Here is a 23697-nt window from a genome sequence, read left to right as displayed (position 1 = left end):
CTTTCCCAGGATCTTCCTCACTCCCCCCCTACTGATGGGGGAATATTGGAGACAGTGCTGGGGCTGTGCCAGCTCTGCTGAGCAGGAGCCAAAACACCAAGGTGTGACCAGGTGACACCAGGGTGTCACCAACGCCTTGAAACCACCAACCCTCAGTACAGCACAGGGAGGGCTGCCATGGGGAGGAGTAACTCCAACCCAGTCAGAGCCAATTGTTATTATCCTAGCAGGTGACCCATGAAACACCAAAATGAAACTGCTCCAAGAACTGGATTTAGCACACTGCTGCCCTGCAGTCATCAGAATGCCACACACCAAACCAGCATAAATATAATGCTGCACAGTCCACATGGCCAGATGTGCATTTGCTTAGCTTCAGAAACCTCCATAAGTCATGACATCTGTTCCTGAGCTGAGTATTTTAATTTAATAGACCATGATGGCCTTTTTGCCTATGCTATGCATGATGTATGATAATGAGCAAAGGCTATTTCCCTTGGTTTAACATAAAAAAAAAATAAATTCAGAGCTAGAAAAGAAACTCTTGTGAGGGTAGTGCTAACTCCAAGAAAAGGCCATGTGACTGACTGCTGGTTTATATGGAAGTTGATATCAAGTGGTAATGAATTGAAGGAAGAGGAGTAATATTAGTTTCTGCAGTGATGCAATACTTGGCACTAGATCAAGTTTTCTTCCCTTTAAAAACTTGTATGTAAAATTCCAGGTTGTTTGAATGTGTTTGTTGAACTTCAATCAATTTGGGGACTTTTGCATCACTGCCAGTGGGCATGAGAATGGATCCTACCCTTTTCATTAAATTAAAGAAACAAAACCTGCAGACCTCTCTGATTACTTTATGCTTATTTTTTGTTTGGACCTTGCCTACTGCATGTCTGAGTTAGTAGATGCTGAATACCAGAACTCAAAATATACCACACAAATTTCTGTTCATCAACTATTCTGATTTGACACAACTGGCTAAATCTAGAGTTGAACAATTAACAGATCTTGTCTTCCAAGGCTGACAAAGCTTCACTGGGAGGCTAGACATCAGTGAAATCAATTTTGGGAAAATCAATTTTATAGAGACTTTGGTTAGATCCTTTTCATATCATAAACTTCCATGAAACAGTTAATGTTGGTCTATCCTGTTTTCAATTTTATTTAGTTCTGTTTTCATCTCCTACCACATTTCATATGCATTTCTGTATTTTCCTTGATCTAAGATGTCTCTAGGCATAAGCTCTTAAAATGTATCTCCTGGGCAAATGCCTTCTGTTAGTATCTTTTTGAGGGAATCAAATCTGATTATTCAGTTTACTGTAAGACTGCAAACAGTCAAGACTTTCCTTTTTTTAGCTTTAGCTATTGTGAGTAAACCAAAAAGAGCTTTTTCCCCCCCTGACAGCTGCAGATAGATTATTTTTTCCAGAATACTTTCCAAAATATTACAAATGAGCAGAGGCTTGTAATGGGTAGGAACTCTAAATAATTCCTGTTGCACCCTTTTCCTCACATCTAGGCCTAAACCCCCAGGAAAATAGTAGTTTGTGGTGTCTGATGCACTTACTAACTCCACAATTTATTAAGTTTCGTAGGTTTGGTACAAATTCTACAAATTCAGGAAGCAGACTGGCTCACAAAAGTAAACTTTGTCCTCGCTAGTGTTATCATATGCAGTAGATGGATTATTGGTATGATGTTTTGGGTACATGTGGCAAAGTTTTGGTACTAGCTGAGCCCATCAGTAATGACTGTAGAACCTCTGTGATATTTAAGAAAGAGTAAAAACCACTGTACATCAGCTGTGAGAAAGAAGAGTGAGAAAATGGGAAACAAACAGGTATTCAGGCACTGAGGTCAGCAAAGAAGGGACAAAGGAGGTGCTCCAGGTGCCAGAGCAGATTTCCCTTCAGCCTGTGATAAAGACCCTGGTGCCAAAGCCTTGGAGAGCCCTGTGCCAGGGCTGGTGGCTGTTCCCTGGAGGAAGGTGGTTTTAGATTTGTTCTTATTTCCCATTCTACTCCGTTTAATTGGTAATAAATTATATTAATTTCCCCAAGCAGAGTCTGTTTTGTGCATTACAGTAATTGGTAAGTGATCGATCTCCGTGTCCTTGTCTTGACTCTTGAGCTTCTTGCATTTTTCTCTCTGTCTGATTGAAGAAGGGGAGATGCTTGGTGTGCACCTGATGGCCAACAAAGGTCATTCTACCACACATGGTTCAGGAAAGATTTGAACACAGTAGGGTAGTGGCTGGATTTACAATAGTGTTAAATCCTCAGGAAAACCAGAAGTGTGCTGAAATATGATATTAAAACTACTAAGTTATGTTTTCTAGATATCTCTTGAATACAAAGTAGAAGACTCTTACCTTGATATATCATATATAAGTCATACTTTCCATTTCCCCTCATTTTCCTGATAGAAGTTGGATTCATCAGAGAGCTAATGCTCTTTTTAGGCCCGCAGGTTGACTGTGGAAGTGCTCATCTAGTTTATGTCCCTGATTTGCCTTTTTCTTACTGAAAAGGCAACTGACTACCTTAATTTCTAAAGACAGTCTGCATCAATCAGGTCTTCTTGTCACTTCCTGGTCTAATCTTCTGTCTTTGGGCTGCTGAGGTGCCACTGCTTAATGATAGATCCTGAAGGCTTCTCGTTCTGCACTTCTGACTTCTCACTGTGGAGACTAATTAAATGCCAGCAGCTTTGGATTGTACTTGTGCTTTTCCCTAGTTCTCCTCAAATGACTTCTGGACATCGCTGACACTTTCCTTATCTCCTGGCTTAGCAAAGTAGTTATAACAAAAAATTCTATTTAAACCTTGGTGATTTTTACTTTTTTTAAAGTCTTCTTGTCTCTTCTGACTCCTATTTCTAGCAAATAGGGATCTTGTCTTCCTCCTTTCCTCCTTCCCTCCCTCTCTAATATTTTCTCTCTATCTATTTTGCAGTTTTCCTTTCAAGCACAATTAAAACAACAATGATATTTATTATTGAAAGAAGATTTTTTTGTCTTGTCAAATAAATATGAAGGAACACAATTTTGTGGTCAACAAACTAGAAGAGAATAATCTACAGAATAATAAAATGTACTAGGGTTTTCTCAAGTTATCTTCAGCACATAACCTATACTCACAGGGAATATATATCACAGTAGATGTGTTCAAAACAGGATCATATCTACTACTGTCTTGGGAGATCCCAGTGGGATGAAACAGCTCCATGAGCTGTGTGTGACTGGCTTCCCCGGAGGGAATCTGAATTCCCCTTTGTGTCTGCTAAGTTGCTGTTCTGTGTGAGGAAATTCAGGGGATGTTTTGGATGTTACCAGGTCTATATCTCAACTCCACACTGACTCACACTTTCAGGTGATCTCAACAGCCACAAGAGCTGGATACTGAAAAATTTCAGCAGATTTCTTTGTCTACAGTAAAACAAAATGTTCCTTGCAGATCTGGAAATTGAATGGTCAGTTACACTTCAGGATTTCTGTGCCTTACCCAGTGCCATAAACCTCTTCTGTATCACTGTTGTCAGGCTGGTTTAATGTCTTTGTAATATTGTGCATCACATGCCTGCTGTGTTATAATCAAGTTGAATCAATGGCATACTGGGGTTTATTAATAAACTGTACTCACAGTAATCTTATTTTCATTTGGCTAGCAGTTGCACTGCAGATAAATTGACTTCTAGGTAATCAGATTGATTAATCATATGATTTCTCATTAATAAAGCACTGGTGTTTGATGAGAAGTGTTCTTCTTTCATCTAGCATTGATGTAGCAATCCCAAAAGGCATGAGGTTTATGCCTGGCATAACACAAGAACCAGGAGTGTCATTCAAATAAAATTTTGTTGATGATAAGGGTTCTTTTCCACAGACAGTTTGCTAATATTTTCATATTTTCAGCAACATATGCAAAACCTGGGCTGCTCTAGCCTAGCACCAAAACATTCCAACCCACATTTTTATGTCACATAGGAGTCATTTGTGGTGCAGTCTTCTTTTCTTCTCTATAGTTATGGCTCTTTGGACAAATAATTTACTTGTCCTGCCCTTGAGGAAGGAAGACCCTGAGATTATATCAGTCCATTAGAGGATGGGGCTAATAAGCCCAAGGTTGTGGATTTGATCCCTGTACCTGTTATCCATTTAAAAGTTAGACTTGATGAACCTTTTGGATCCCTTCCAACTCAGAATATTCAGTGATTCTGTGAAGACTGTGCATCAGAGAGGAGCCCACGTAGGATCCATTGTGGGAATTGTAATATGTAATATGGTTCTGTGCTTCTAAGAAAGATGATACATATTATTTATTTTTTTAAAAATAAATTTTTAAAAGATCCCAGTATTTAAAATAGCTTTTACTTATAATTACTCAGTGTAGCTAATCCAGACTGCAGAAGTGTGGTTTACATTAGAATTTAATCTGGAATTGGTAATTTTATAAGGAAATGCCTTTAGTTTTCATGTCAGTCTTCTCTGCACTGGTGTGAGCGTGTAGTGGCAAACACTTCTTTCATGTGTTAGCATGTGTTGAAATGGGTGGTTTTAAAAGATTCCTTGGGTGTCTTGATGATGCAAACGGTGATTAGCTGAGATTGGAACTCCAGCAGATGTCCAACACATAATCATTCCGAAATAGTAAGGGAGCTGATATACTGCTCTTTATGAGGTACAGTGACAAGTGTCTTTAATCAGTATGTTCAGGGCACCATTTGTGATAATTACTGATGAAGCCTTTAATCTTTGGTTGCCTGAAGATGAATGGCTGATCTGTAGAAGGAACTAAATGATTTCCTAGCTGTAGCAGAAAACATGTAACTAATAATAGGACAATAACTGGTTTCTTTAATCACTGGCATATTTCTTTTCTGTGGTACTTAATTTTTGATCCAGAATATGCAGAGTATAGCAAAGCAATGATCTGCATTATTATAGAGTTCAAAACTGAGATAATTTGTGTTTAGGCCTAAAACATGGTTTTGAAAAAGGCTTGCAATCTTTTTGCTGTGAGTGTTCAATGAAAATGTTATGAAATAACTGGAGATGCTTGTGGGACTCCAGATAGGACAGTGATGGAGTCTTGTTCTGGAGAAAATCCTTGGGAATTGCTCTTACTGGACTGATAATTTTTTTCTTTTGTTAAGCAATAGAATTTGCATAGGAAGTTGCTCTTTTCATATGTATTTTTTACTAATTTTCTGTGCTTTTTATGTATTGGAAAGAATCAGATTGCTGCATTCTCTTTCCAAATCTCACCTAGACTTTTATAACGGAAGAGTTTTATTGTGGGTAATTTAGAAAGCTGTGAGTAGTATGGTAAAAGGCAGACTAAGCATGGAGGATTTATTTATCTTTCATGACTATTATTACAGTTATATACTGAAGAATTTATTTAGCTTCCCTCACCATAATTTCTCACTTTGTCTGAATCCATTTATGTGGTTTGTATGATCATTCACTTGGCTGACATTCTTTCAATTCAATTTTTTCCTTTCTGGAGATTTCAGCATTGATTTTTCAGGAATTTTACAGGAAGGGGCTTGGAAGATACCTTTTTTTTTCTTTTTTTCCCTGAAGTAAAGTGCAGGAGCAGCAGAAACAGACATTTTACTCCTCTCTTCAGGAATTGGACTCGGCTGCTCTCTTCCTTTTGAAAGAATGCTTTATGATGCACCTTTTCTTTCTTCTCAGTATTTTTTTCCAGTGGTACTTTGCTGAAAAATCATGTTTATATGCCCTAAGGAACACGAATCCTTAGTTCCTAAGGAACAATGATTTGCAGTGACTGATGATGAGAGAGTTCCTGAAGGGAGACCAAATCAACTCTCATAGCTTCTGAGCCAACAGCCTTTCCAGCGTGAACAGAGATGCCAACAACAGCACAGTCGAGATCCATCATCTGAAAGCCAACCCTTTGCTGCTGGCAAGTGTCCCAGACAGCAGCAAAGGGACTGGGGAATGAGAAAAAAGATTCCTTCTTTTTCCAACCATTTTGTCTTGTTTTGTGGAAACAAATATTCAGGTGACAGCGAAAGCCTACACCTCTGTTCACAGCCATCATGTCTGTTGTAATGACCCAAGAAACAGCTTTACAGCTGATAAAAATGATAAGTTTTGGTGCAGTGCTAGGGAGGAGCACTGAGAAGTGCAATGTCAGTTTGTGTAAAACCAACTGACCCTGCTCAAATGGTCTCATATTTTCTCCAGGGATCAGGCAAGATTCGGCAGTCTGACAAACAGAAAAGAATGGGCTAAGAGAAAGAGATGGGTCAGTGTGTTATGATTCTCAAAAGCACTGCTAGACAGAGGTGAATAACATTAGACAAAAATTTAGCCAACAAAACATTTTTTTGTAACTTTATGGCAAAGTAGGGATAATTTTAGAAGCTCTTCAGGACGAGAATAACTTCTGAAGATGACTTGACTTAATCACATATCCAGAATCTGTGCTCAAGTGTTGTGATGAGTGCCAAAAAGAGAAGAAATTTGGATGAGAACTAGTTAATGCTTCAAGGAAGCTCTTTGCATAACCAGGAAAAATGTGTGAGTATTCATGCAGTTACACATATGAGTACTTGGATGAGAATATGGGTCTAAAGACTTATTTAGGGTAAGCCAGACACAGTCAGAGTCAAATGAACTTAGACTACCTCTTTGACTGGCATAAACCTTGAGAAATCAAGCTTCCAGTCAGCCTAATTTTACAATAGTATTAACTTCTTTTCCCAGCTTCACAGTATGGTATTTGAATAGGTTCTGATGTATTATTGTTATCTATGCACTCAATCACTGTACGATCCCAGGTTAGCTGTGTCATGAAATGTGAAGGAGATGCAGTATCATTCATCTGTTGCCTCTGGTTCCTAGCAAGTCAGATAAACCTATTCCCATCACTTTTCTTCCTTGTCTTCTTCACAGATTCATAGAATGGTTTGGATTGGAAGAACCTTTAAACATCATCTATTCCAAACTCCTTGCAATGAGCAGGGACATTGTCAACAAGACCAGGTTGCTCAGAGCCCTGTCAAACCTGGCCTTGAATGTTTCCAGGGATGGACATTTACCAGGTCTCTGGGCAATCTGGCCCCGTGTCTCACCACCCTCATCACAAAAGATGTCATCTTCATATCTAGTCTGAATCTCCCCTCTTTTAGTTTTAAACCATTATCCCTGTCCTATCTCAACAGGCCCTGCTAAAAAGTCTGTCTCCATATTTCTTAAAAGTCGCCCTTAAGTATTGAAAGGTTGCTATGAGGTCTCCCAAGATATTCCCAAACTCTTTCCATGTGTAAAATAAAGCCATAAAGTCAATGGAAGGCACTATGTACCTGCTCTTTGGTGACCCAAGGCAAAAATAATTGCCAACTCACAGGTTTTTGTTAGGCTTTGATTCAATCTGCCATGTCTCTGCTGGAATTAGGTCTTCCTGGCACTGGTAGACAGACTTGGCTGAGGAGAAGCAGGGGTGAAAGGCTGAACCCCCAAGGCAGTGACACATAATGTTCATGGGGGTGGTAAAGCTCTGGTTTTGCTCTGTGCATTCTGTTTCTTTTGTAAACAAATACAGTTCAACTCTCCAGAGCTGTCAATCAGTCTCTTTCTCTGCTGCTGAACTCATTAGAAGTATTTTATTTAAAACCATAAAATTATGGCCTGCAGAATAAATGGTAAGCTACTCATAGCTCATGAAATTTGATTGTCTTTGAGTGTAAATTACTTGAGGGCTGGTATATGTACTATGCATAATACAGGAGGTATCTATGGGGCTATGAAAATGAACCTGTGAAGATGTAATAATTATGCAAATTTATACAGTTCCAGCTATTCAAAAGTTCCCTATTTTGTGGCAGTAAATTATACCAGATTAATGTAATTGCCTTAAAGTAACATATCCAGGAAATATTCTGATTAGCCATTATTTCTGTTCAAGGGTTAGAACAGAAATTTTGGATTTCTGCAGTGACGGAAAGGACTGTATTTTATTTTATCATTGGCTTTTCCATTTGATGTATGTTTGCATGCATGTGAAAGACCTATAAATGATTCATTGCCTGAGAATGTCATAAGCGAAGACTTCAGGAATGAGGCATGACAGGATTAGATGTTGTGCTGCTTCCTGGCAGCAAATGGCATAGAAACCTCATCCTCCCCATTAAACAAACCAGACCAGCATCACAGCACCTGGGCCAAAGAGGAGTGATTTTTGTGCAGAGCAATTTTTTGCTAGATGGAAGGTGCCTTTAAGCCAGACTGTAAATGATTTTTGTGGGTGTGATTGGTTGAAATAAAATAAGACTCATTAAAACCAGGTTTTGACATATTTGTAAAGGAAAAATCTAATGGATCTCATTGGGTCACTTTGACAACTTCAATTACCTGAGTGATGGGACTCTAAGCCTCAGAATTATCTTTAGCAAAATAAGTAGGGAAGTAATGGAAATTGATTTGACTTGGCTTTACCACAGACCCTGGAGTATGTTCTTGCAACAGATCTTCTGTTGATTATTTTCACAATACAATAATGGACAAAATTCGGGTAACCTGAAAAATAGCACATTTAGACCCAATGAGAGGATTCTTTTCTCACCATTTCTGCAGACCATAAGAGAGCTGGTATAACACATTGCCAGAAGGTGCTTCTGTGAACTTTGTAGGATTTGACAGAATTGTGCAAAATGACAGCACTGACAATTCTTGCAGTCCTTGTTCTGAAAGGATGGGAACTGTGAGGGCTGTGATATAAACCAATATTTGGGTAATTTGAGGAAGACTTTGCTTGAAGGCATTCAATTTCTGAAGCTGTCAGGGCTTAGGCTTTTATTTTGTTCTCTTTGTTTACCTCTGTCTCCTCCGTGAGTATCAAATACTTGACTGTGATTCCTTGCAAAACACAAGACTTGTTGGATTTCTCTTCTGATCCAGTTTGACAAAGACTATACAAGTCAAAATCTTTTACTCACCTCTTTGGGGAAAGATGAGAAGTCAATCATGAACCAAGTAGAAGTCTGGGATATGCAGGAGCATTTGTAAATAATAATAAAAAATAACAGTGCTGTCAATAGAGACATGATTTTTTTCCACTTGCATTTGAATTATAGGAATCTACTTGGTATCACTTGTGGCTGTGTAACAGACTGAAGGAAACAATAAAATAAGAAATCTGCTTTGGTAATGAAATGTCAAACTGCTTAAAAAATGAACCCATAAAGGTTGAAGTAATTTGTCACTGTCAAAAGACAGTTAAATATTTCCTCTTTAGACATTGTTTGACATTGTTGCTAATGTTTAAATTTAACAAGATGAGGAAAAGATCAGAAATAGTGTGGTGATTGTTTTATTTTATTTTCTCCATTTGTGAAGACAAAGCTAATTAACCAGCATACAGCAACTGCTCTGATTATAGACATTTCAACAGTGAATTCTGGGCAAAGCTCTGAATAAATAGATTTGGGTGGGCATGGTTGGCATCGTATCTCTTCTCTCCTATGAGATTCTGTGTGATCAAGAACCAAAATAACCCCCTAGGAACCTATTTTCAGATATTACCTATGATTTCAGAAGCCAAGCCAGTGATAGCAAAATTACAGGATCCAGTGGCCTTGGCCACCTGATGTAGTAGCCTGGAAAGCAAAAAAATTCATAAACATCCTGTTTATAGGCAGAAGTGACAACGTATCAAAAATCCCAAGGGCTCATGTGTATACCCTTGTTATTAAAATAATTCATCAGCCTTCTTGGCTTCTTGATGGCACCATGCCAGGTTGCAAGACAGGAGATGTATGATCCCCACAACTAATCCCAGTGAGTGTTGATTAAAGCAAAGGCTCAGCCTGACAGATTGATGGGGAATATAGACAAACAGACTTTTTTTTTTAATGTGTATGGCCCACTCTTTGCGTTTTAAGTTTCCTAAGAATAGGAAATACGTAATGTTTTTTATTGTATTTATATGATGCTTGAATAGTGGTCCTCAGATTTTGCTTGTGCCAGTATCTAACCCATAAAGGTCTTTCCTACAAATTGTGAACAGGAAATGAGGAAATTCATCAACTCATTTAAGAGTGACTTAATTTTTAATCATCTCTTTAGTATCCTGTCTGCACTTTTGTCATGTCTTGTTCTTTATATACTCCTTTCTTTGGACCAGATGATCCCTGTCTTTGCCTATGAGCCTTTTCTTCTGCACAAATGGTGCTCCTGTGTTTGAAGTAAGATATTCTTCCTCCATACATGGACATATTTGTAGTTGAGAATAGTTTTATTTTAAGGGAGTAGCGGGATGTCAAATGGTTGGGCTTTTAGGCTTAAAATGGCAGCTTTATGTGCTGCTGTCTCAAGGCCTTCACACAGCTCAAGCACAGTTTGTTGGGAAATTTAAAGTAGCCCCAAATAAGTTTTAATTGTTATGACCTGCTGCATAAACAGCAACATTGGTTGCAACAGGGACATCTCATTAATGAGACTGTTCAGCACATCCTGTGCTTAGGGGCAGGATATCACTCAGGATAACCCTAACCAGTGTGATTCTAGTGACAATAATGTACCTTAGAAATAGAACTCATCAAATATTTGATGACTTTAATATTTGATTTTGAGGCAGTTCCAGTCAACATTTCAGAAAGGTAAGAAAGAGCCCAAATTTCCAAAAGCCCAAATGGAGTATCAGTGGAACGAGTGCTGTAAGACTTGGATTATTTCTAGAGTCTGACTGATGTGCAGACAATGCAGAGTCAGCCTGGTTCTCCTCTTATATGGTGTAGCTCACTGCCATTTTCCTAGCAAGAGAGAGACACCAAAGGCTGTGGTCAGAGACAGGAAGGAGAGGTGTGACTGCTGAGTTCAGACCACCACCTCTGTGGGAAACTCGGAAATAGGCATATACTATAATAGGTTGGAATAAATTTTCCATATGAACATCCTCTGTGCAACCTACTGTTTAGTGTTCCCCATGTTAAATAATTGCTGTGGCATCCTGTGCTATGTTACATGACTCAGCACATTGCAATTTATCTAGTTTCACAGTGTACAGGTGGGTTTAATGTATGATTTAATCTGTATTTGTAGAACATTAAGCAGTTGTAAAAAGTTTGTTGTGGTGCTTAAGTGGCAAACCTTGAAATGTGAAGTCTCAATGACTGGATAGCTTGCAATTGTTAAGAAAAATGTCTTTTAAAAAAAAAGTAAAATAAAAAAACCAAAAGAAGGGTGTTTCATTTCACTTTGAAGAAGCAAATACTTCTTTCAAAGTTGACTTAACACATTCCTTTTCTCCCCATTCGGGCACTGAACTGTAAAATCAATTATCCCTGTAGCTCTTGTCATACATGAACCAAGATCCAAGCCTGAAGTCACTTTCTCTCTGGCAGTGACTGTCAGTACATAATAGAGCCTGGCATTTCTAAATAGGAAGCTGGGTCCTTGCTGTTGCTTTTATTAAAGAAAGGGCATGGCAGAGTGACCATTTGCTTCAGGTCTGTGCTTCAGAAGGCAACACAGAGCCAAGTGGTTTGGTACACCAGTGTGATAGAAGTTCACTGTGTTCGATAGCAGATTCTGCAAAACACTGAGAGAGAAATGGCACCTGCAAGAGAACTGAGTTTAATTTTTTAGGTCCAAACTAGCCCACGTACATTGACAATGTATCTTGTATCAGCCATGGCCATACTCTCTTTTAAGGACAAGATGAGGACCTTCACATTCCTGCACATCACTTCTATCTCAGATCCCTTCAGTTCCTTGTTTTTCTCTAAATTAGAGGATTTCCAAGCTCACACTAGACCCAAAAATACATGCTCTGGGGCTCATTGTCAACTTCTTGAAGTCAGCAGTTACAGCTGAGTGAAGAATCCAAATCATAATGCCTGAAACATTTCTCCTTTCTGAGGGAATAAAATACCTATTGGAATTCAGAATGCTCCACATCTATTTTCCTCTGTTCAAAACTTCTGAATTTTTTTTTTGTTAATAAGAGCTGGGGTGGAACTTCTCCACCTATCTCTGAATTGTCTGCCTCTGAACTTCTAGTTTGATTTTCCTTCATGCACAGTCTGTGGAAAGCAAGGAACCTTTCTAGGGAATTGTACATCATAAGAATGCAAAAGAGGGACTTTTTGATAGGACAAGGGGGAATGGTTTTAAGAGAAGGAGGGTATATTTATGCTGAATATTAGGAAGACATTTGTTCCTGTGAGAGTGGTGAGGCATGGGAGAGGTTGCCCAGAGAAGCTGTGGATGTCTCAGTTCTGGAAAAGTTCAAGAGCAGGTTGGTTGAGGCTCTGAGCAACCTCTTCTGGTGGAATGTGTCCCTGCCCATGGCTGGGGTTTGGAATTGGATGACCTTTAAGGTCACTCTAAACCCAAACCATTTTATTATTCTATAACATCACTGTTTGAAGTAGAGAGGATGACCTGTGCTCCAAAAATGCCTGTTTCTCTCTATATGCTATGAAGAGAGTCCAGGGTGATGAGCTGAGCTGTACATGTTTACAGTCTAAATATAAAATATTTGCTAGACCATTATTATCTCACCATTATTCTGTAAGTAAACTGTGAGATGTATCTGGGCTTTGATCATTGACCTTTATGTAATTCACTGCAAACTTTTTTAAACAAAGCCAATAATATTCTATAAAATCCCTGAGAATATGTATTTATTTGTTCAATTATTTAGTTATTTATCCATATACTTAATATCAGACAGCATATATCACTGATATAAAGATAAATATTTCTCTGCCAGGTGCTAACCTGTATGATTACATAGCATGAAGCCATCTCCACCCCAGCCAGAGCCACAGCTGAACACATCCTTCCTTGTTGCTAGGGGTACACGTTGAATCAAAACATTTTTGACATTTTCTGATGTCCTGAATGCCAATTGTAACAACACAGCTGTGTTAATATCACTGAACAGAATCTCCTTCTTGGTGTGTGAGTGTATACATACAGGTGGGAGAGACAAAAAGATGTCCAAGTGTTCTCTAACAAGTGTTCTTTAAAAAATTGACTGGTTTTATGCTGCTGCCTGCAGAGATGAGTAATAGCAAGGCAGGTCTTCAGCTCAAGGGTCCTTGTTTGGTCCCAGAAACAGGAGTGGATTTGCTTTCCTTATGTATGAGTAGGCAGAATGGACTCTCTTTAATCAGAAAGGACAATGTATTAAAGCCCTTTTTGATGTCTCCACTGTTATTTTTGTTTAGAAGACGAGAATTTACACCATAACTGTGTATTTATTAACAAATATTTAATTTAAAATTACATATAAAGACCAGCTTTAGATAGATAGATAGATAGACAGATAGATGTATCTAATCTGGCCCCCTTTTTCTACATTAACAATTATTTTCAAATATTTTGGGTATTTTCCCCCTAAAATTGTAATTATTCAGTGTTCCTGTATCACCTTTTAGCCAAAGGATATCTCAGTGTACTCTGTGAATGTTCCCTACACAGACTCTTAATAATACCAATAGGAAGATATGGACTAATGTGTCATTTTCAGACATAGATGTAACAGAGGGAAATATAATCATACCCAAAGGGTTTTAGTGAATAGGGTGACATCAGGCTGGCAATGAAAATTGTGGGATTCTTCAGGGCTCCATCCTTGTCCCAGTTCTCTTCAACATCTTCATTAACAACTTGGATGCAGAGCTTGAAGGAATTCTAAGAAAATTTGTTGAAGACACTAAATTGGGAGGAGCTGTTGAGTCCCTCGAAGGCAGGGATGCCCTGCACAGAGACCTCAGCAAATCAGAGAAATGGGCAATAGCAGCTGTATGGAGTTTAACAAGGGCAAGGGCTGGATTCTGCACCTGAGATGGGACAGCCCTGGGTGTGTGGATAGACTGGGGAGTGAGAGGCTGGAAAGCAGCTGTGGGAAGGGATCTGAGGGTCCTGGTGGATGGAAAGTTGAATATGGATCAGGAGTGCTCTGGTAGCCAGGAGGGACAACCCTGTCCTGGGGCCATCAGGCACAGCATCACCAGCTGGGGAAGGGAGGGGATTGTCCTGGTCTGCTCTGAGCTGGGGCGACTTCACCTTGAGTTTTGGGTGTCACAATGTAGGGAAGACATTGAGCTGTTGGAGAGCTTCCAAAGGAGAGTTGTGAAAATAGTGAAGGGCTATGAAGATGGTGAAGGGTCTAGAGGAGAACACATATGAGAAGCAGATGCAAACTAGGAGTTGCACTCGATAATCCTAATAGGTGCCTTCCAAATCAGGAGATTCTGTGATTCTGTGATCTATGATTCACAGAGCTTTCCTTGTGCTAGATGATTCAGTGCTCATCTTGGAAGAATGCCTCATGTCAGACTCTGCTCTGACTTTCATGAGACGTTTTCCCTAGTGCTTAATTTACTGCTAAAGCAATGTTTTTACGGGTTTAATTTTATCTGTGGTGATGTACAACCCTAGAGACCAGGTGGAGAAAAAGGAATTTTTTCCCTTCTTATTTATCCTAATCAGAAATCTTAAACTTCTATGGAATATCCTATATCTATTTTTACACAAAGGGCCATCATGATTGTAGATATTTGTGATGATATATAGGATATAACATAACCTCCAGTCACTAGGTTCAGTTTTTAAAGTGGTGTGAAAAATAGATTTCAAACAAACTGAGGAGATTTCAGAATTTGGTGTCACTTTCATTGCATAGAAATTAAAAAAAAAAAAAAAGTGACATTTCCCCTAGAAGAAAAATCTGGGAAAAAACCCCACAAGAAGCCAAAATATCTGTGCATGAATTAAAGTATTTTGGGGGGTTTCTTTTGACCTTTAAATTCTACAATATATTGCTATATAAACTTTTTCTTGATGAAAAATAAAATGAAAAAAGAAAAAAAGCCAGAAATTTTACTTTAGATCAGAAAAGCAATGTTTTTGTTTCTTATTCTAAGTGGGTCGATATGAGACATTTGGAACTATGTCAGTGTTTTTTCTCCTAGAATAACTTTAAGGGAAATCTGTGTGACCTGTGAAATATTTTTGCTTTACTAAAATGACATTTTTAGGTGGAAGTTTTCCTAAAAAATACTTTCTTGGCCACTTCTTCTTCCTTGGCCAATTGTATTTAAGAAACCTACAGCCTGTTTTTATAACAGTAACTTATAATACTGAAACCATGAGACAAAATCACTAGAGCTCACAGGGATAATTCTCTTCTAACTGTTCAGAGAATGCTCTTTTTCAGGCCTGATGGTTCCTATATTTCAAAGGTCTCAAGTCAAATACTTTCTAACTGTTAATTATGTACAAAGTGTAAATTATCACTGAACCTGTCACTAAATCTGATGGCAATGTCAAATATTTTTTTCTACTGCATTGTTATCCCAGGGGTTTTGACAAAGTAGCTCTAACTTTCAGAGGTAATATAAATGTCAAATTGTGTTTATGAAATATCAACCTAGGTTTCTTTACATAACAGATTTAGTGAGAGGTATAACATAAATAGTTCCATATATTGTCAATGCCTTTCTAATTAATGCCCTTTATTGAAGCTTTAGATTAGTGTTATTAGTGTCACTGAAATAGAATTTAAATATAATGTAATGATTTTACTTTTCGTTTAGAGCTTTGGATAATGAACTATCATATCAAATACAGACTAGTAAATCAATACAAACAAAGCAATTAATTACATTGATAGAATACACACATTCAAGTGCATCTTAGTCCAATATTTCTATTTATCTTGAATATTTGGTCCTAGGTTTTACTTTTTTTTATGGAAAAATATTAATTTTCCCAGTTTTCCGTAACTGTTCATCCCATAAGCGTGCTGTCTTCCTATTGGTGGATATTAGAAGCAAGAGGTTTACAGGAGCTGGCCTATGTGGGTGTCACCCTACCCCCAAGAAAGTCCTGTGTTCACATCTCTGCTCCTAACAGATGAAGAACAGAGATGCATTGTTTTTCTGCCAGATAGAATCAAGCTTTGTGTACTGTGCCTGTTACATGTAGTCTGTGGTTGTTCTTTTTAATAAAAATATTTAAAATTCCCTTTTTTTCTTGGCTGCCCATTTTCACCACCCCTTTAGACATGTCATGAATTTTTCCCTGTCTCTCAAAGAAGGTTAAATTGAGCCACCATTTGGAAAATTTGGGTGCACAAACACAGGGAGCACCACTGAACCTGCAGTGTTTGCTGAGGGAACCTGGCTGAGAAGAAATTGTGTCACCACAGAATGGCAATCACAATTTGGCCACTGTGGGTTTCCATGTCTTTGAAATATGGTTTATTTTCAGATTTGCCAATAATTTTTCTCAGTCTGGCACAGGGATCTAGATGTTTGTATTGATGAATGAACTAATGTGGGGGAGTTGTTTGGGTTTGGCAGTTTTCCACAGCTGAAGGGAGATGTAAATATACAAATACATACACACACATATAGAATCATTAAGGGTGGAAAAGACCTTTAAGATTATCAAGTCCAGCTGTCAACTCAGCTCCACATTCATGTTTACCATTAAACCATGTCCTCAAGTGCCACAGCCACGGGATTTTTGAACATTTCCAGGGATAATTATTTCACTACTTTCTTGGGCAACCTGTTCCTATGCAACCTGCTCCTTGACAACCCTCTCCATGAAGAAATCTTTCTTGATATCCAATCTAAACCTCTAAAATTACTCTATATGTATATATATATGTTTTTTCTATATATACCATATATATTGATAAAAAGATTCTTAGTCAACCCAAATGCAGAATTTTTCGCCCTTTTTTTTTGGTTGTTTGTTATTTTCCTCATGAAATATTATCATTAAAAGTTTTTCATTTTCAGTCATCTACATTATTTTTTTTCTCTTCAAATTTCATGTCATTTCTGTCATAAGAATGGCTCAAAAGACATTCTTTGCCTCTTCAGTCTTCTCTGAGGGTACATTTTAACATATTTAGATGATAACCTCTTTAAGAGGTTAAATTATTTCTGACATGCAACCAGTTTCAGCAAATGGAGTAAAAACTTGTCCTTCTCCCACCACTGCTCAAGCACTTTCACTAATGAAGTGGAAACACCGAGGTTTTAGCACAAGACATAACTATAATTTAATTTCCAACCACCAATTAACAGGAAATCTCCTATCTTAGAAAACAACATCCAAACTAGAGAAGAAATGCCTTGGCCCTTGAGTTTGAAACCAGAATAAAATTTTCATATTAAGTCATCAAAATGGGCTTGCAGATGAACTGGCAGATGCTGTGGACTCAGAAATTGCACTGATCTTGGGATGCTGAGATTTATCCCTCTGTTTCAAGCAGTTCTGTAGATCTTTCCCAGAAGAAGGTAAGGTAGGGTAGTTCTCTCTGCTACTGGAAAACTGTTGGAGACTGCAAAACTTGTCTATTTAGCCTGGAATGGCTTTTTAGTATAATAAGCTTCTTGACAAGCAATTTGAATCTGAATTGGGAAATGTGTTAAGAGTTAGATTAAACATAAAGGGTCTCATTTACCAACTCTAAGTGCTATTGTTGAGCATTGCACGTAGTTAACACAGCTCATGAAATTGCTTTAATACAAAACAAATGCAAGCTACTTAACTGTGCATTATAAAGCATAAAATTCAGTTGGTGCCTTTTGTTATTAGATAGACCTAGTATACTTGAAGTGAATATCCACAAATTGTTCTCTGCATTTGAATAATGAATTGGCATGAACCTTTTTTGATGAAGGTGTTTGCTTTTTGTGAGTAATTTTCCTTTCTCTTGTTGTAAAGGAAAAGTACATTTATAAAGCAATACAGTCTAATTATAGGAGAAATCTGTTGACTGATAAGAGCGTTGCACAGGGAACCTATTCATTTTAAAGGCTGATTACTTAAATGTATTCATCAGGGATATTGCCAAGAATGTTTTTTTTTCGGGGTTGTTGATTTTGAAGGCTACTTTACTTGGCTGGGTAAATCCAGCAGAAGACCAGCTTAGAGGAGAGATGGAAAGGGTCAGTGATGGCCCAGTGTTGAGGTCTAGCTTTGCACATCATGATCAAAATGAACAGAAGCTTTTACATTTACAAAACACTAAGCAGTAATTTTTATCTGACATTTGTCTAGGTTTTTCTTTATGTGATATTTTAGTGTGAGGTCTCCCTACTCATGGCTGGAGAGTTGGAACTGGATGATCTTTAGGGTTCCTTCCAATCCAAAGAATTCTATGACTCTGTGATTGATGATGATCACAGTAAACAGGGAGCTAGAGAAATTAATCCTATTTGCATAGGATTCTTCATGAGAAAAAAGCTTCAGAGCTCTTTAGCTAGAGTGAATTTATGACTTAATTTGGTTACTGCTTAAAAATACAAAATATTCATATAAATACATTCAGAACAAAAGGAGGGCTAAGGAGAATTCCATCCTGTATTGGATTATTTTCCTGACTGTTTTTTGTCTATCATGTCTCAACTTGATCTGTTTTCCTTTAGTGATGATGGCATAATGGAAGAAATCCTTTCATGTCAGTACTACTAGCTTCTGTGTTGTGATCCATCTTTGCCACCAGAGTACCTTTACTCTTAAGTCTTGAAGTGAAATTTGTCAGGCATTCATATCCTTCCAAAATTTTCAGAAATAGAAAAGGGCAGAAGACAGAGATACAGTCTTCCCATACCCTTACAGACCCTTACAGACAGTGGGGTCTTGGAAAAAGAAATCAGCACAGATGCATCTTACAACCAGCATAGATGTTATCTGTCTTTCTGCTAACTCATGAGATTAAAATAACAGTAGACCAAAGGAATTAGTTCAACAGGTCATGAGAATCTTTAAAAAGGAAACCAACTTGTACTTTTACAATGGATATTACATGCCCCAAGCAGGCATCAGGCTTTGTGCAAGGTGGGTCTGTCAGCTTCAGTATTACTTTTTGTTTGTTTAAGGAGGGTTTTGTCTTAACCAGAAATAAACCAATATCTGTCATGTTGAGTCAAGAAACCTGGAAAGCTGAGCACTTTGTAGCTGTTTAATGGGTCATAACCGCTTTTTTTCCCAAGTGCTGGTTTTACAGCAGTGTTTTCCCTTAGAACAGCACGTGACATATTTTTTACCAAACTTGATTTGTTAGTATTGTAGTCTGAATCCATGTTGCTGGCTATTGGCAAGGAAATAGGGAATCACCTGAATAAATACATAGAAGATGCAATTAAAATAGCAAATGTGAAAGGTCTGCAATCTTTAGATCATCCCAAAGGAAGACATTTCTTGACATTTCTCAGCTTACTGCACAGTGATGGATAAGCTGATTTAGCTGCAGCACTTTATAGTGACATCATCTGACGGATGCCTCCCTGCTGGGGTCCCTGCAGATGAAGATGCACAGACCTTAGTCCACATTAGTTTAAACTGTCCCTGAGGTGGGTTTAATAATCTCTGTAATGTCCTGCTCTGTATCCTGTATGTGTGTGACAACTTTCAGAAGAAGCAGTCCTGTGAGAGCAATAATGTCTTTAAGTTGCCAGAGAACCAGAAATTTGGAGCTTGTCGCCTTTTTTCTGTCACGCTCGCTTTCCACCTTGACAAAAAGATTTTTCAAATCAGGATGGATGTTCCCATTAAACAAAAGGGTTTCAAAGCCAGTTTCCATTTAATAGAATTTCATCAAAATGCTTCAGCTTAATGATATGGCCTCTTACTCCTGCAAAACCTGGGCTGTCAGCTCTGTTTCTCTTATGCAATGGCATTCTCAAAACACAGCATCTTTCTTTGGCACAGACATCCTTCCCAGAGAGCTGGGACAGGAAAAGAGAGCTTGGAGCAATCTTTTCAGCCCTCTATTCACACATATTTACTACCCATATTGCATGGTAGTTTAAAGAAAGTTTAGGTTGCAATGGAGAGACATATTACAGAAGATTTTACTTGGCTGTTGCCTCAGTGGTCCTAATTCTTTGTCTATAGTGTAGAGCATGTGATCAATTGTCCAGTGGAAATCAGCTGAGGACAAGTTTGAAGAAGTACCATAAGATAGGAAGACAAAAGCTAAAGAATTCAAAACTGAACTAGTTGAGTAATATTTTAAACATCTTTAATTCAGGCAAGTTTCAAGCCCAACTGCAGGTGCATTTTCCTATTATTTTTATGTTTAACTGATAATCTATGCCAAAGAATGGCTGAAAATAGGTCTATTAAAGTGTAGTCATGCACAACACCATGTTATAGTATTCATACAAACTATGAAATTAACTCACATTCTTCCTTCTGCTCATCATTGTAGCATTTAAATGCCAGGCTAATTTTTGTCTTTAAAAAATCAGCAATGGATAATAAAGGAGGGCATATTTTCATGACATTGTACATCGATCCACTTCCAATTTTCTATTATTTTGAGCAGCATTTCTTTATGCTCCTTTTTTTTCTGGCCATGGTTAGAGTAAAAAATATTCACGCTGAGGCTGGAGGTTTTGAAACCTTTGAAGAACAGCCAACTCTGTCAATTATCATCAGCTGTTTCTCTGCGGGTCTAGAGAGCAGTTCTCTTTGTGTCTAACACAGAATTCTAGTTAACTCCTTGAACATTTGCATGAGAAGCTGAGGGAAACATCCTGGCTCAGGCCAAGAATTGTGAAATGTAGCTTTTATGGAAGTCAGAGGGAGAAAAACACAGGAGATGACCTGGCCTGTGTTTGATTCTTCTCTGTTGCTCCTGGGGATGTGCAGATTTTGGGACTGTCCAAAAAGGCAGTAAGTACCTGGCTGGCCTGTAGGAATTGTATTCTTACCCCAGCAGTGATAAGCAGTGGATGAAGCTGAAAGTTGTCCGTTTCACAAACCCACGGCTTAATAAGTAGTTTCATTTTAAACCTAAGCCGTGCAAATTTCAAATATCAGTAATTTAAACAAGCATCTTTTGACAGAAGTGAAAACCTGTGATTTGTGGTGCCCTAATGCAAACTCAGCTTACATTCTAAGTGTAAAGGTGTTGTCTGGGAAATATTTGTAGTAAACATGCTTTGATCTGTCCAATTACAGTCTCCCACAAGGGATAGACTGACACAGACATTGATCCTGGAGCATGGAGTAGCTCAGATTTGTTAATGGGATATCAATGCCATCTGCATTTTTTCACTGATGCACATAATAAAGCATACCATGGTCCCACCAAGCTATAACCTTTGCAGGAGGTGATAAAGAGGGAAAAGGAAAGTGAATATAGCCATCTTTCTAGTTCTTTCCAGCCCTCCTCCTCCAGCAGAAAGAGAGTATTTCACACAGGACTCTGTGTTGTGGGGAGAGACATTGGCTCCAAAGTGGGACATGTGGGATGGAGAGAGATAGATTTCCCTGTTGGACTGTTTGGTTTGAGGGTCTTTGCATGTGGCAGCATTGCTGAGACCTAATAATTTTGTTATGGTTTGGGCGAAATCAACACGTAGAATGTGATCCTATTGCGTTACAAATATAGCTAGTTGTGTGGCTGGGAGACTGGGATAGTAAAAATCTCTGTTTAGTGCCATTTGCTTGATTAGAATTGAAGAATCATAGAATGGCTTGGTCAATCATCCACCTTAAATATAATCTTAAATATAAACTAGTTAAAATCCCCTGCTATGGGCAGGGACACCTTCCACTAGACTAGGGTACTCCAAGCCCCATCAAACCTGCATTGAACACACTGGGGATGGGACAGCCACAGATTCTCTGGGAAACCTGTGCCAGTGCCTCAACACCCTCACAGTAAAGAATTTTTTTCATAATATCATGTCCAAACCTACACTTTTTTAGTTTAAAGCCACTACCCCTTGTCCTATCACTATAGACTCTTGGAAAAAGAGACGAATTACTGTCCTCAACTGTTTTTTTCGTGGAAACCTGTAGCACAAATGGAGACCATGAAATTTAATTTCTCTATTTTCTTGATACTTTTGCTACACAGGGCAGCTTTTATGTCCCATCTGAAAACTGCATGCAGCATGCATACAAGTGGCATAAGGATCTCTGTCTTCTGCTCTTGAACGCTCAAAGGGGTCTTCACACGTACTACACCCTCATCATGAACGAGATTCCTGATTTACCACAGCTGAAGTTGGGTAAGTGAAAAGACATTTAAAATCACTGAATATTTTACAGTGCTGCATTTTTAAACATACATTTTAATACCAAAATTCTTGGTCTGTTCAGAGACTTCAAGGGATTTTCTTCTGTGTTTTCTCATTAGTTTTTTTGCGCGCTGTTAAAGATGACTGACTCCTCAACGTATGTGAATCTATTATAGGATGTGACCTGATGTGTAGATGGACACAATATTTTGATACACTTCTCAGAATACTTGCCTTTCAGTGATTTTTGGCCTCAATTACACTTTGAAAAATGTAACTTCCAGCTCTTAATGGCCATGAAATCTTGGGAAGACTCTTAATATATTTTTTTCTCTTGAGCAAACATTTTTTAATAATTGAAAAGAAAAATCTGAAAGGTGATACAAGGGGGTTTAAATTATACTTCCTTCTTTATAACTCACAATGTATTTCTCCCCTGCCAATTACAACTTGTTCTTCAAAATTATTCTGATTTTCTTCTTAATTCAATTGTTTAATAGATTTTGTGGTTTTTTGGCAGGAGATTTTTTTGGCTGGTCAGTCCTGTAAGGTCTAATATGCAAGTTCTGGCTGGCTGGATTTGTGGGATGGAGCTCTGTAATTTGTGTTTAGTCATCTTTGTAATGACAGCATGAGGTCTATGAAAATGAGACTCATTCCTGACTAAATCCTGCTCTCTCACCTGTTTGTTTGAATTCAAGGAATGAATTTGTGATAAATAATTTCACATCTTTGTGTATTTGCATTTGTGTGTGTGTGTGCAGGCATTGAAGTTATCGGTTTGGTTATGTTGCAGAGATAAATACATTAGGACGGTCGATTGCATTGGCCAGCAGGTTTTAAAAGGGAGTAAAATTCTCCAGTATAGTCCTTGAATATAAGAACTATCAAACACAATTCATTATGCTTCACACACTCTAGGACTTGACTGTTTTCCACTTCATCTCTTGTTCCCAACATATATTTCCCTTCAAGACAGTCTAAAAGTCATAGCTAAGTAATGTACTGTGTTATTCAATCTGATTACAAGAGAAAAAAAGAATACAGCATTTTCATTTGCACCTTATGAGCTCTCAGATAGAATACAACATGCAACAAAGCTGCTTCATGGATCTTTGTTATGAGGCATAGATAACAGAGGATTTGTGGCTCACCTGGACAGGGTTATAGGTTGTGAGATGGCAGAGTTATGCATGGATGATTGACCACAGGTGCAGGACCACCCCAGAGCACATAGTGATGTTGTTAAAACCATTTTCCCTGTTTTGAAATGAATACTGCTGCTGAAGCAAGCATCTCATTTGCAAATGTACTTCTTGTAACGCATGAAATTTTGCTAAATGCAAATACCCTTTTTAGCCTCCTGAGCAGAGTGTTATTTGCATCACTTTATTCACGGTCTGAAAATCTACTAAAGATTTGGTTTTAAGGCTGATCTTCTGACACCTGTTGCAAAACTCAGTAAAATTATGGGGTGTAAGATTCATGCAGTAAGATGAATATAAATCAAATTTTTATATCTGTCTCCTTACATTCATTGGGGTGAAACACGCCCATTTAAAAATATGTTGTGTGACACATGCAGTGCTTTCTAATTTGGGATGGCATAAACTGCACCTTGTACTTGCTATATTTCTCCACTGACCAGGG

General features: G+C 38.1%; 1 protein-coding gene across 1 annotated transcript in view; it reads left to right on the top strand.

Annotated features, from left to right (window-relative positions):
- Positions 1–23697, top strand: part of FAM135B (family with sequence similarity 135 member B) — a 190906-nt gene that overhangs the window by 142638 nt on the left and 24571 nt on the right. The window contains exon 8 of the mRNA XM_085053635.1: positions 21885–22038. Within this exon, the coding sequence (XP_084909761.1) occupies positions 21885–22038 (154 nt within the window). The remainder of the gene's footprint in view (positions 1–21884; positions 22039–23697) is intronic.

Source organism: Lichenostomus cassidix, chromosome 2, assembly GCF_008360975.1.
Source record: "Lichenostomus cassidix isolate B80296 chromosome 2, HeHo_3.0, whole genome shotgun sequence".
Taxonomy (NCBI): Eukaryota; Metazoa; Chordata; class Aves; order Passeriformes; family Meliphagidae; genus Lichenostomus; species Lichenostomus cassidix.
The sequence above is the reverse complement of the archived record's forward strand: the minus strand, read 5'-3'. Positions and strand labels throughout refer to the sequence as shown.